At 37.0% G+C, this 13,997-nt stretch overlaps 1 protein-coding gene across 2 annotated transcripts in view; it reads left to right on the forward strand.

Moving 5' to 3' along the window:
- Positions 1–13,997, forward strand: part of CNTLN (centlein) — a 269,920-nt gene that overhangs the window by 183,698 nt on the left and 72,225 nt on the right. Inside the window, exons 15-16 of one of the 2 annotated variants that reach the window (XM_079789996.1) lie at positions 3,687–4,219; positions 9,631–9,811. In XM_079789996.1, coding sequence (XP_079646122.1) covers positions 3,687–4,219; positions 9,631–9,811 — 714 coding nt within the window. The remainder of the gene's footprint in view (positions 1–3,686; positions 4,220–9,630; positions 9,812–13,997) is intronic. The other variant, XM_079789997.1, reaches the window with a different exon arrangement.

Consider the following 13,997-nt stretch of genomic DNA (forward strand, 5'->3'; position numbering starts at 1 on the left):
ATAATAGACTTTGACAGACATTTTTCCACCAGTATATAAAATTTTTATGAGTTGTACTCACACTTAAATGGATTTTAGTTAAAAGAAAAAAAATTATGCTAATCTTCAGAATTGCAATCTCAAGTTAAAGATGGTTATTTGTTACATTATATTTTAATCAAAAGTATAAAGTTGATTTAATGGCTAATTCAGCAATATTTGGTATAAGTAATTTTATTTCAACTCAAATAATTTTCTAAAATAACTGTAAGAATGAATAATTGAGATAATGACGATGATGATGATGTGATAAACTATAAAATTTACTGTCTGCCAAAAATTGTGGTATTATATGGTCATACATTAACTAGAGGCCCAGTGCACATATTCGTACACCAGTGGGGTCCCTCGGCCTGGCCTGCGGGATCAGGCCGAAACTGGCTCTCCGACATCCCCCAAGGGGTCCCAGATTGCGAGAGGGCTCAGGCCAGGCCGAGGGACCCTACCAGTGCACGATTGGGGCCAGGGAGGGACGCGGGGGTTGGCCAGCCGGGGAGGAACCATGGGAGGGCCCCAGGGCGTGTCCAGCCCGTCTCACTCAGTCCCGATCGCCGGACCCCAGCAGCAAGCTAACCTACCTGTCAGAGCATCTGCCCCCTGGTGGTCAGTGCACGTCATAATGACTGGTCAACTGTTTGCCCCCTGGTGGACAGTGAATGTCATAGCGAGCGGTTGAGTGTCCTTAGCATATCATTAGCATATTACACTTTGATTGGTTGAACGGACGACTGGACAACCAGACACTTAGCATATTAGGCTTTTATTACATAGGATACTTATAACTTGCCAGATAAGTGTTATTATTCCCATCTCATAGGTGAAGAACTAAAGTAAAAACAGGTTAAATATTTTGTGAGGTAAAGCAACCACAGGAAGAAGTGAGTCCAGACTTGACTCAAAATTAAATTTCCACTAGACCACACTGCTTTTTATTGATATTTTTATACCACCACTGTCAAAGTCAGATTTTATTTAAAAAGGCATAATTGATTATTTGCACAAAATACATTTTTTAAAATACAGTCTATCTTATATTATTTTGGAATCTAACATACTAAAATATTTTAAATATATTTAAGACAAGTGTACTGTTTTGGGCAGTGAGTGACTAAAGACCACTGAAACCGAAGAGTTTGTAAATTGTGACATTCCTTAATGTAATATAGTTTGTAATATTTTTTACTAAATGGAGAATAAAATTTGGAGATAGAGTGATTGAAAGAAGTAAAAATGTTTCAACCAGAGTTCATGTATTTTTTAACACTGCATTTTTGTCACATTGTCCAGCTCTTCAAATATGAATTTGCATTGAGAAGGAACAATAGGATTATTTTTACTGAAATACATAGAGGTTTAAAATAGTGTGGTTCAAACTTTTTGATATACTTCTACTCCAGGTCAAGAGTAAGCCCTATAAAGACATAGGTCCAGTAGTAGATGAGTACAACATACTGTGGAAAAAAGTAATTAAACTTCACTGAGATTCTTCATATTGTATTAGGAAATATTCGTGTTCCAGGACAGGGTATCCGAACAGTGATTGACTGTTGAATTGAATGAAATTTGTTTAACTCACAAGAATAGAGGGAACAGAAAGATAGATAAGTCAGAGATGATTTATACTCATGTTTAGGAAACAACTTCGTTGTCCTAAGTAAAGTCCAGTAAACTGGAAAGTTTTTAAGAATATGCATAAGCTTTAACTTGTATATTTCTGGAATATTATTGTAAATCATTAGTTATCAATACATCAAAAATATTTTCTCCTTTGAAGAATGTTGTTTTAACAGTAAATATCAGTCCATATAATTTTTCAATCATTTAGGTTTCTTGCTTAACTCAATTTTTTCTTGACTCCAGTTCTTTGTTCATTTTTCATCTATAGGGTGGGACAAAAGCATGGAAAATAATACAGTCATATCTAATAAAGAGGGAATATGCTAATTGACCATAACGCCCTCTTAAAGATGGCAGCACCCACAGCCAATTAGGAGGGAATATGCTAATTGACTGTCACGCCCTCAAAGATGGCGGTGCCCACAGCCACAAGATGGCGGCACCCAGTCCCCTCAGCCCCACTGGGGTGGCAGGCACACGGCACAGCCGGGCCCGCCCCCAGGCAGGCCTGGCCACTCCATGTGCCTTCCTCCCGAGTCCCCCAGTCCCCTCAGCCCCCCAGCTACCCAGGGCCGGCCTGAGGTGCAGGCAAGCCTCGGATGTCAGCTGCCCAGGGCCGGCCCGAGGTGCAGGCAAACCTTGGATGTCGGCTTCCCAGCCACCCAGGGCTGGCCCAAGGCGCAGGCAAGCCTTGGATGTCAGCTGCCCAGCCGACCAGGGCCGCCTGAGGATCAGGTAACCAGGGCCGGCCAAGGTTTGTGCTGCCGGCAGTGGCAGCAGCAGAGGTGTGATGGGGGTGTTGCCTTCCCCTGATTGCCGGGTCGCCTCCTGCCCCGGAGGGATCCTGGACTGTGAGAAGGGGCAGGCCGGGCTGAGGGACTCCCCTTCCAGTGCATGAATTTTCATGCACCGGACCTCTAGTAATTAGTAATAATATAATAATAAACTCTGTGTTTCACATACAACTATAAACTGTATAGTTGACCTACCCCATATATCTGTAACTCTTCTTTCTCTATATGGTTTGTATAACAGTGGGAGGGGCAAAAATCCTGAATTTGAATCCCAGTTTAAACTAGGAAATATTTACCTTTATGTGGTACTTCACTTTTCAGAGCCTCCATTTCCTCTTCTGGGAAGATAACAGTTGGCTCTCTCTATCTCACATGGTGAGATAATCAGAAGAGGTCTTTTATAAATGGTAAAATTTACTTTCCAAACAATAGTGATTATTTTTCAAGATTTAAATTAAAATAAACTCCTCATTGGAACTCATTGCTTAGAATTAATTGCTTTCTTTTTACTCAAACTTATGGCACTTAGATTCTATCCTTTATTAGGTTTATTTATGCAAGTGTCTTTGCAAATAATTTTTGAAATTTTTTAATGTCAGGATGTGTCATTTTTGTGTCCTTCAATGAACATTGTCTATTGAAATAAATGAAAAAATTTGATTCATATGCAACCTTTAAATAATTATACTTTAAAGTTGTCAGGCTTTTTTTTGTAAAATGTTCTTTTATTGTGTAAACTAAGGACTTTATGACTATGAAAATTATTTATAATTTAGCAATAAGCATCCTTCATAATAATTTCATAAATAGGCTATCAGTTTTTCATGTGATTGTTAAATACTGAAGGATATGTTATTTTATTAATAAAGTTTCTCTATATACCTGTTTTGTATAAATTGTTTTGCTCTGAAAAAAATTATATTCACAATGAGTAGATTATATTGCCAAAGTAGTTAGGATCTCAGAAAACTCTGCTAAGTTTATTAGCACACTTATTTTTGTGTCACTTTGTATAGAATTGTAAGTTCTTTTACCATCTGTCCTTTATTCCACAGATGTATTATTACATTTTAGACTATGTTACATTTTAGAATGTACCTGAGAAATTAAGTAGTTTAGATTTATATTGTCCTTGTGCTTAATGTAATTTTATTTACTTACCTAAGATATGGTAATAAAATACAATGGATTATGGTTTTGGACTTTTAAAAGAATAAATGAAACTCTTCTGTTTAGGTCATTGAATTGGAAAATCGGCTAAAATCTTTTGAGAAAAGGTCGAGAAAATTAAAAGAAGGGAATAAAAAATTAATAAAAGAAAATGATTTCCTGAAATCCCTCTTAAAACAGCAGCAAGAAGAGGCAGAGACCAGAGAAAAAGAGTTAGAACAACTACAAAAAGAGAGTAAAGATGTAGTAAAAAACAAAGCTGAACTTCAAGTAAAAATCAATGAGCTCGAGAGAGAAGTCACTTTCCTAAGGAGACAAGTGGCAGAAACTAATGGGTTGAAAAATGAAGAGCTGATGAATTCAATGGAGAAATTGCAGCACTCAGTAGACAAAGCTAAATCTGAGATGGCCACCACAGAAGTAAGATCTGGGCAATACGATTGTAAAACAACCACTACCAAGGTTAAATTTAAAGCCGCCAAGAAAAAGTGCTCTGTGGGTCGTTACCACACTGTTCTCAATCACTCCATCAAGGTTATGAGCAATGTGTTTGAGAACCTCAGCAAGGACAAGGACTGGGAGGATGTGAGTGAAAGCAGGTAAGACTCTCATTAACTTAGCTCTGTGGTGGGGACACTGTGCATATGTAAAGCACCAGCAAATGGAGATTGAATTTAAACTACTGTCGATTTGGTATTCAGAAAAAATACTGTCGGATCCTTTGAAATATCTTGGGAGGTCTTGTTCTGAGCTTATTGACTGAAATTTGCATGCAAAATTAGCCACAACTGCATGAGTATTTGAATAGGTGCCAGGAAACCCAAAAGAAGGCAATGCTTGATTTCTTCCAGTGATGCTATTTTCATGCAGTCATGAGGCTTGAAATTGACAGTTTGGCAGGTTGATTTAATTTGCTGGCCCTTTGCATATTCACACCGACAGCTAAGGATTCCCAGGCAAGCCTACTAAGTCGGTTTAGTTATCTTGTGACATGCCAACCTGGGAGGAGAAACATTTTCCCCCTTAATTTAGTTAGATAAATTTTGAATGACCCATTTCAGCTTGTTACCAGATGTCTACAAGCTGTTTAACATCCTTTAAATTAAGAACCATCTTCACTAATTATTTCATGTATGTATTATGCAAAGTCATTGTACTAACTTTAATTGAATGATGGTTAAAATTTAGTTCTTTAAAGTTATAGCTCTGCAGATTCCTAGTCTTAAATTATACAACTCCTACTGAGTAGCAACAGGAGAATACTAAAAATCTATATTTTCCCTTATCTTTGGCTATATATTCATATGTGCACTTGAAGCACATCAGTGACCACAAAGACAAATAGATAATAGACACCTCTTTGAGACTTACCGTAGAACTTAATGTTGTCAGAATTGTTAATAGAAAAATTAAACAATTTTCCATGATTCTGATTCCAGATGAAGTGGGGTCCTCTTCCCCACTGGGTGTTGTTGTGGGTGAAGTTTTTATGATATCCAGAGAAAAAGAATTTTCTGAAACTCACATGGGAGATCGAGTTATTTTTAATTAATTAATTCTATGGGCTTCTAAAGTCCCATTTTCCTTTCTTTGTCCAGTCATAGAAGTATACCTGGGGTTTCAGTAAAGCTAAAATCAAAGCCAGCACCCAGGGTTTCCTTTCCAGTTTAGCATCAGACTAGTTGCAGTCCATTGGTCCATTATATGTGGGGTCCATATGGCCATAGGTGAATGGAGGGAAGCAGGAACAAAAGAGCCCCATAAACCCAAAGTCATACAAGTCCCAAGTGTGCCTTACAGCAGGCACCTTTTCTAGTCATCCCAGCTTTACTGGGCATGCGTCAATCATCCCTTTGTTGGACCCCTGTGGAATGTAAAGTTGTAGCTTCCTGATGAAACTGAATGACATGCTTATAATATCTGGCCTTCTCTTTGCTCCTTTCTTGTTATTAATAACTAGCTAATTACAATGGCATCAATTCTGTCTTGTTGTATAATGGCATATATTTCCTTTTATTTTCCTAAGTATTTTTTTAAATCCTTAATAGTGGTATGTTTTAGATTTAGGATTGGGGGAGAAAGAGGATACAAAAAAATATAACTTTATTTCTACCTTCTAAATTCTTCTATCTGGGCTAACAATCAAATTAATATAGACAGATTAACAGGAGAACATAGTCAAGATTTATTCCTATGGTTGTACATGCTGGGCATATCATAAGATATGAGACCTAAAAGGCATTGAACAAGTGAAGCTTATGTGCCATTTTGGACAAAGAAGTGGGGCAGGGGTCTGTGATTCCAAAGGAAGTAGGTGATTAACAGGTAGGAGAAAGAACAAACATATGGTCAGCAAATTTTTGCTGGGCCATCCAGAAATAGTGGGACACAGAAGGAAACAGACTTTGCTAGATTTCTTCCTGTCTGTCACATATGTGCTAAGGTGACTATGCTAAGGTTCTCTTTCTGAAGCAGGTTTTTCTATCTGAATTCCTTTAGGCATAACGGTGGAGGATCACAGGTTCTTTCTGAGTCTTGTTTCTTAACAACCAGCTTAAAATCAATGTCACAAAAGTCATATTTTGGGGAAGACAAAACTTTGGTCCCCTTAGGATATCTCTAGGTAGTTTTCTTAAGCATAGACATAGAATTGAAACTTATCTTAAAATGTAGTTCTCAAACTTGTGTGCATATTGGAATCACATGGGGATCTTATAAAAATTCCAAAAGCTCATGTCACACCCCAGTACAATTCATTCTTAACTTTTGGAGTGGGATACAAGCTTCAGTATTTTTTAAACTCTCCAGCCAATTCCAATATGCAGAGAAGTTTTGAAACCACTCTTTTATTTTTTTATTTTTATTTATTTTTTTATTAAGGTATTATATGTGTACATATCTTACCATTGCCTCCCTCACCCCACTCCCATACATGCCCTCACCCCCTAGAGTTTTGCGTCCATTGGTTATGCTTAATATGCATGCATACAAGTCCTTCTGTTGACCTCTTATCTCCCCCACCTCTCCCTAACCTTCCCGCTGTAATTTGACAGTCTGTTTGAAACCACTCTTTTAAATGATCATTGGGTCAAGCCCCTTGTCAACAGGCAGGTTATGAAGGTAGGGAAGAAGGACCAAATCTGCATTTCTATTCTTTGTGACCTCTTCTAAGGTTTCCCCCCCTGTTCTCAAAAGCAGAGATAAAATACTATTTAGCTTAAAACCCACTAAGCACTTATGTATGTCTTCAAGTAAATTCTAGTTTCAGCTACTAATTATATCTCATCCAGTTGGTACTACCACACTCTTCATAATATTGTGGTCCACTTTACTCATGTGTGAGTATGTATGTATGAGTAAGTATATGAAAGTTACATAATACACTCAGTTCTAATTTTATCATATTAATGCATGTGCAGAAGTCACATTTGGGGAGATATATCATACACTCAGTTCTAATTTTATCATATTAATGCATGTGCAGAAGTCACATTTGGGGAGATATATCATACACTGTCTCTTAAAACATAGGGTTGTCATTTAAGTTATTGAACAGTGAAACTCAATTTTATACGGTGAGGATTAGTGTTCCATTTCTTGCCTGACAGAAAATCCTTAGGAATAATTCAGCTGCAAAGAATTCTTCAACAATTAGAAATCCCACAGTGGAGCCTAAGGACTTCAGAACATTCTGTTTATTTTAGCTTTTTATAATCTGGAATATAAGAAATTTACTTGAATATTTAGAAAAATAGAACTTTATCCTTTATATATAAATATATAATTAGTACCTTATTAGTATTTATTTCCCGTAGTTGCTTAGTATTACAAGAGTATGCTGTCAAATGACAAAAATAATACAATTTACTAATGAGTTTAAAGTCCTTTATTTAGGCGACAACACCCATGGATTAGTGGATTACAGAGCCTAACAAGCAGTGGAACACTATTCCTGAGGGAATTTTGATAAGAGAGAGTTTTATAGAGCATTAGAAGAGGCAAGGAAGGAACAGGGACTGATTGGCTAGGAGGCTGAGTATTTCCTAATAAGGCTAGCACACCTTATTTTCTAAGGTAAGTTAAGTTAATTAAAGCTGAGTTGGAGGATTGTGATTGGGGTAGGTTAGTTTCCTTGACAGTGAAGTGTGGGGTGGAAAAATTAATTTTCCTTCTACCATTCTCAATTCTTCCAGCTGGACTAGTAATCAGATTGACATGAGACAAATTACCAAGAGAAAATGTCTAAATAAGTTACATATATACATACTGGGGTTCCATATGAATATGGGTGTTGAAGTTTGGGACTTCAAAGGGGAGAAAGGTAGTTCACATGGAGATTGAAAAGCAAATGTTTGGTAAATAAATGTTTGCTGGGCCATCTTTAACAATGGGACACAGTGAGGGCTTTGATCAAACAGGCCTTCCTAGGTTCTTCCCTGTGTATCACACACTAATTCATATTAAACTACAGTTACCTATGATCATATCTTTCTTACTGGAGGAGGTTCTCTATGTAAATTCTTTTAGGCAGTAAGAGGGAAAGTTCTAAGGTTTTTCCTGATTTTTTTTTTCCCCTTGAAAATGACCAGCTTAAAATAATCAGTATTCCAAAAGGCATATTTTGGGATGAAAAACTCTGTTTTCCCTTAGAGGCATTGCCCATAAGTGTGGCTGACTTAGGTTTAGATTTCTGACATGGACCCTGCCACTGGGCATCCTGCATTTTGTGGGTCCCAATATACAAATTACCTTTATCAATGTCCATTCAGTAATGGGTGATAATCAGGAGTTGTTAATACCTTAAATAAGAAAAACAAGTTCAGCAAGTATATTAATCTAATTTGTGGATAATATGATATTGAAAGGATTGGAGACTGTTTTATAAAACAGAATCAAAATCTCCAATATCTCAACAAATTAGGAAGATACAATTATACACAAGACTATAGGCATTGAACTATAAAATGCTATTTGCTCAACTATACAATGGGAAAAATATGGGTGTTGGCAACAGTGTACATAAAAATGTTTTATGAGGCTTTGTTAAATCCTATGTGAATCTACAGTACAATATACATGCCAGAGAAGCTTACACAATTTTAGTCTGCACCTACCATGAGTTTACTAAGTACTTCTCATAGTACACTTCGATTATGAAATTAATTCTGCACATAAAGCTGCATCAAAATAAGTTGGAGTACATTCAAGAGTGACCAGGGTGAGAAAGAATCTCAGAAGCATTCATATTGGAAAAATATGAAAAAGCTAGAGATGTCTCAAGCATCATATAACTGTTTAAATAGTTACAAGATCATCCATGTGGTAAAGGGATTGGACTTACTTCTATGTTCTGCTCAACCTCAGCACTTCCAAATCTTCCTTCCTTGCTTTATGTTTTCTCTTTAACACACTCTATTAACATACTATATATTTTACTTATTTTTATTTGTTACCTGCCCCCCACCGAGCCCCCTCATCCCACTAGGATGAGAGTAGGATATTTGTCTACTTTATTCACTTACTAATGCCCAGAAAAGTACCTGGCACATAGTTGATGCTTAACAAGTATTTTATTGAATGATGAATGGCCCTAAGAGATGAAACTGGGACAAATGGGAGAAAGCCTCAGGGATTCACATTTTGTTCTAGAGTAAGGGGAAACATTGTTAGAAATGTTAAAGCTTTCTGCTCTGGCTCAGAAAGTAGTGAGTACTCCAATCCTGGAAGTGATCAAACTGCTGCTGCCTGAGAAACGCTTAGTAGAAATACTATAGAAGTGATGCTAGTTTGTATTTGATCCTGGATAATCTAATTTCTTGATGAGATTTTATAATTTTCTAAAATATATTTAGACTAATTTTCTTTCTTACCACTGAAAACCAGTAAGTGCTCAAATTAAACTTCCAGTTTAAGTGCAGTTTGTGCTATAATATTATTTGGTCTTGAACTTAAAAGAGGTACATTTAACAACTCTTCTTGGATTTTATGTTCCCCTTTTATTCCCCAAAAGCAGTGATTCTGAAACACAGACCTCTCAAAATTTGGGAACAATTATTGTAGAAACATCCCAGAAAATAAGTCCTATAGAAGATGGAAGAGACCAGAAAGAAAGTGATCAAATAGAAGACAGCCACATGCAAGGAAAAAGAATAGTACAAACATATTCAAAAACAGATGGCAAGACCCCAAAGGTATATATACATTTTTCTTAATTATAAGCTATGTTTTTAATTTTATTTTATGCTTCATTATTTAAATCAAGTTTTGTTGCCAGTGATTTAACGTGAATCCTTAAAAATTAACTTATCTTGGAAATATGCAGTGTAGATACACACTTCTTAACATTTTCAACTCCAATTTATTTCTATTTTTTGTGTAGATAAAATGGAAATAGGTAGTATCCTTCTAAATATAAATCTTAAGGTATTTATATCTCAACCCAAAATTAAAAGTGATAATAAGCTCATTATTATTTTCAAGTATATGAAATATACCACATGTGGAAAATTATGTATTTTATTAGCCTTTGTGATGATAAAGTTATTTAGTTTAACTAAATATATTAATTTCTAGGATTTACCTAATTTCCCAAAGTGTTTTAAATCTTAAGATATTAATCTTCCAAAAAATTCATATTTCAAACAACTTATTAATTCTTACTATGGATACATCATATCACCAAAAGGTTTATGTGTTCAGTATAAATCAGTGAAAAACAGGAAAAATAATTTTGCTGTAAAAAAATCATCTTTTAACCTATAGGGTTCTTTTAAAATCAGATCCAAAAGTGTTTATTTTTTGAGGTCTCATAAGAACTTTGGAAGAAAAAGTTTAAGGATGACAAAAGTTTCTTTTAGTTATCACCAGAATAAAGTTCAGATGAAGCATTATATACTAAGTGTCTGCTGATTCATTGATTGATTGGTAAATAGATAAATTTTATAGAAATCTCTATAAAATCTATTTTGCCACATATTATTTGGGTGGGAATTTTGTTTAGTTGCAGTCATGTATGTATAGCACAATGCGTTTGTAAATAAAAGTAACTCATAATCCATTCATATAATAATAATATAGTATGAACTACTTGGAATAAATTTATATACATTGTTTGTAGTCAGAAAACAAATGTTGACCAAATTGTAGCAATTGTGTTTTGAAAATATTAGACCTTCTCTATAACCCCAAAGATAACCATTATTTTAACTTTAATTTAATTCCCAACTCTTTTATTTTACTGTTAAAATTATGGTTAATTTAATCTGTTTTTGAATTTTATACATATACTAGTAGCCCATCGCGCGATATCGCACGCAGTAGGCCGCTCACCACTTCCATGGGAGCTGGCGGGAACCGCAGCGCACGCTGGGAGCCACGCCGCTTCCGTGGGAGGTGGGCCTGCCATCTCCTCTCTGGGCCTGCGCTCGGCGTAGGAGGCTGTGGGCTGGCCCCCCACCCCCCATCCCCCAGAGGCCCTCTGCGGCCGGGGCATTGCCGCGGTGACGAAGCAATCATCCCACCCCAGCCGCTCCACGCCCACTGCCCAGAGGCCCTCCATTGCCGTGGCGACAAAGCAAGCATTCCGCCAGGCCACGCATGCTGCCTGCTCTCAGCGGCAGCCCTCCCAGGACTGGAGGACTCCAGCGAGGCTGAGGGGACTGGGCGCCGCCATCTTTGTGATGGAGTGGTGGTTAATTTGCATATTACCCTTTTATTAGATAGGATGTATGTATATATATATATATGTGTGTGTGTGTGTGTGTGTGTGTGTGTGTGTATCCTACCTAATAATAGAGTAATATGCAAATTGACCGTACCTTCGCTACACCCACAAGCCACGCCCACCAGGAAACCGTCGCAGGGACGTTGGGGTGCAGCCGAGCCCAAGGCGGAGGCTTTCCAGGCCTTGGGCACCAGCGGGGAGCCTGCACGGATCGCAGGCAACCACTGGGGGTCGGCTCCTATGATTCTTAGCAGGGACGCTGGGGTTCAGCAGAGCCCAAGGCCGCTGCCCGGGGCCAAGCCCCGACCCTGAAAGAAGGCAGAAGGCGGTGGCCACAGCCAAGGCCTGGGTCCCCGGTGCCGGCAGAAAACTGGTGCAGGCAGCCAGGTGAATGAAGGTCTATTGCACGAATCTTCGTGCAAACGGGCTGCTAGTATATATATATGTGTGTATGCATATATATGTATGTACATATATATAAAGATGTTCAACATTATTAACAATTAGGGAAATGCAGATTAAGACCCTGATGAATTCTCGCTGTGTGGCTCAGTTGGTTGGAGCATTGTCCCATACACCAAAAAGTTGTGGGTTTGATTCCTGGTCAGGTCATATACCTAGGTTACAGGTTGGCTCTCAGGACATGGCTGGTACTGGAGGAAACCAGTCTCAATATTTCCCTCTCCCTCTCCCTCTCCCTCTCCCTCTCCCTCTCCCTGTCCCTCTCCCTCTCCCCCTCCTTCTCCCTCTCCCTCTCTCCCTCCCCCTCTCCCCCTCTCCCCCTCTCCCCCTCTCCCCCTCTCCCCCTCTCCCCCTTTCCCCCTCTCCCTCTCCCTCTCCCTCTCCCTCTCCCTCTCCCTCTCTCTAAAACCAATAAAACAAGTACCCATCAGTACATGAGTGATAAAAAAGCTGTGGTGCATTTACACCATAGAATACTATGCAGCAGTAAAAAAGAAGGCTCTCTGACCCTTTGAGACAGCATGGAGGGACCTGGAGAATATTATGCTGAGTGGGTGTGGACTAGAAGGGATCAATGGGGAAAAAAAGGGGCGACATCTGTAATACTTTCAACAATAAAAATTTTTTAAAATATAATCAATAAAGCATGTTCTCAGGTGAGGATACACATCTACTAGAATAGCTAAAATAAAAAATAGTGAATATACCAAATACTGGCAAGGATGTAGTGAAACTGGATCTCATATATTTCTGTGTGAATATAAAGTGGTACAGCATTCTGAGAAATAGTGGGCAGTTTCTTCAAAAAAGTAATCATACACTTATCATACAAACCAGCCATCTCACACTTGGACACTTATTCCACAAAAATGAAAGTTTATGTTTACAAAAAAAAACTATACATGAATGATCATAACAGTTTTATTTCTAAAAGCCCAAAACTGGCAACAACTAAAACTTTTTTCATTAGCTGAATTGTTAAACTGTAATACATCCATACCGTGGAATACTGCTCAGCACTAAAAAGTACAAATTGTTGACACAATGTCTTAGCTTTCTTGCCTCAAATTTATCAGTTTGAGTTTGGACCTAGGCTTTTTTTCCCTGTCTGTGTTGATATTTAAATAGAATTTCAAGGTCACAAGGGATTATCAGTTGTTCTGTATTTTGTTGTTTCTTGATTCCTGCTTTACTTCATTTTTGGCCTTAGAATTTCCCTTATTATTTACCATATTACAAAGATACTTTAACTGTGTTTGTTTCAAAGTATGAATTTTTTTTCTGTTCTGAATTTTATTTTAGTTCTAGTTAATTTGATGCTAAGTCTAGTGACTAATAGTTAAATTTGGTAATAATGTTTTGGATCTTTTTACAGTGCTCAGTAATAGCACTTAAATATTAATTGAATCTTAGTAAAGCAATGAAACTTTAAAAAAATACATCTTATATACTGTTCATGAGGACAAGTTCAAATAAGACATTTCAAAAATATTTTGAGAGATGACATATAGTTTAAAGGAAAATAATTACTTCAAAAGAAAGTAACCCTTAGATAAGGGTTTCTGGTATTTGTGTTAACAAATCAGTTTTATTACTTTAGAACCATGCCTTGTATATAATATAATTTATGTATCCATCAACATAAAATATAGGGCTCATTGTCAAAGTAACATTGGGCCAAATTTACTTTTTCTTTTAATTTTTACTATATTTATTTGTTCCTGAGTTGGGATCTTTGAAAAAAAAATGTTTTAAGTAGTTTAGATTAGTCTAGATTAACATTGTTCCTTTTCCCCAGTCAATAAAGTCATAAATAAGACCACATATTTTATTATTAGGATTTATAATATTTGAAATAGTCTATTTAAATTTTTGCTTTGGGGAAGCTTTTTTAAACTGATGAAATATTTTGGAACAAAAGTCAACATAGCTTTATTTTATATGTAACTTTAGTATATTGAAATGTCATGAGGAAAACATGCAGCTTCAAGAAAACTTGCTTTATGATCATCAACATTATTTTAGCATCCTTTGCCAGAAGGGATTCATCAGTCAGAAAACAGTATATGAGAAAAGGAACCTAGATTCCCAGAGAATAAGTTATTAAATATTTTATTTTTGTTGCTTTTACTGTATTTCCGCCTAGGTTTATAAATGGTCCCTAGGTTAAATTATTAGTACTACTTTGTGGT

This window comes from Cnephaeus nilssonii, assembly GCF_951640355.1.
Source record: "Cnephaeus nilssonii genome assembly, chromosome: 14".
In the NCBI taxonomy this organism is placed as follows: domain Eukaryota; kingdom Metazoa; phylum Chordata; class Mammalia; order Chiroptera; family Vespertilionidae; genus Cnephaeus; species Cnephaeus nilssonii.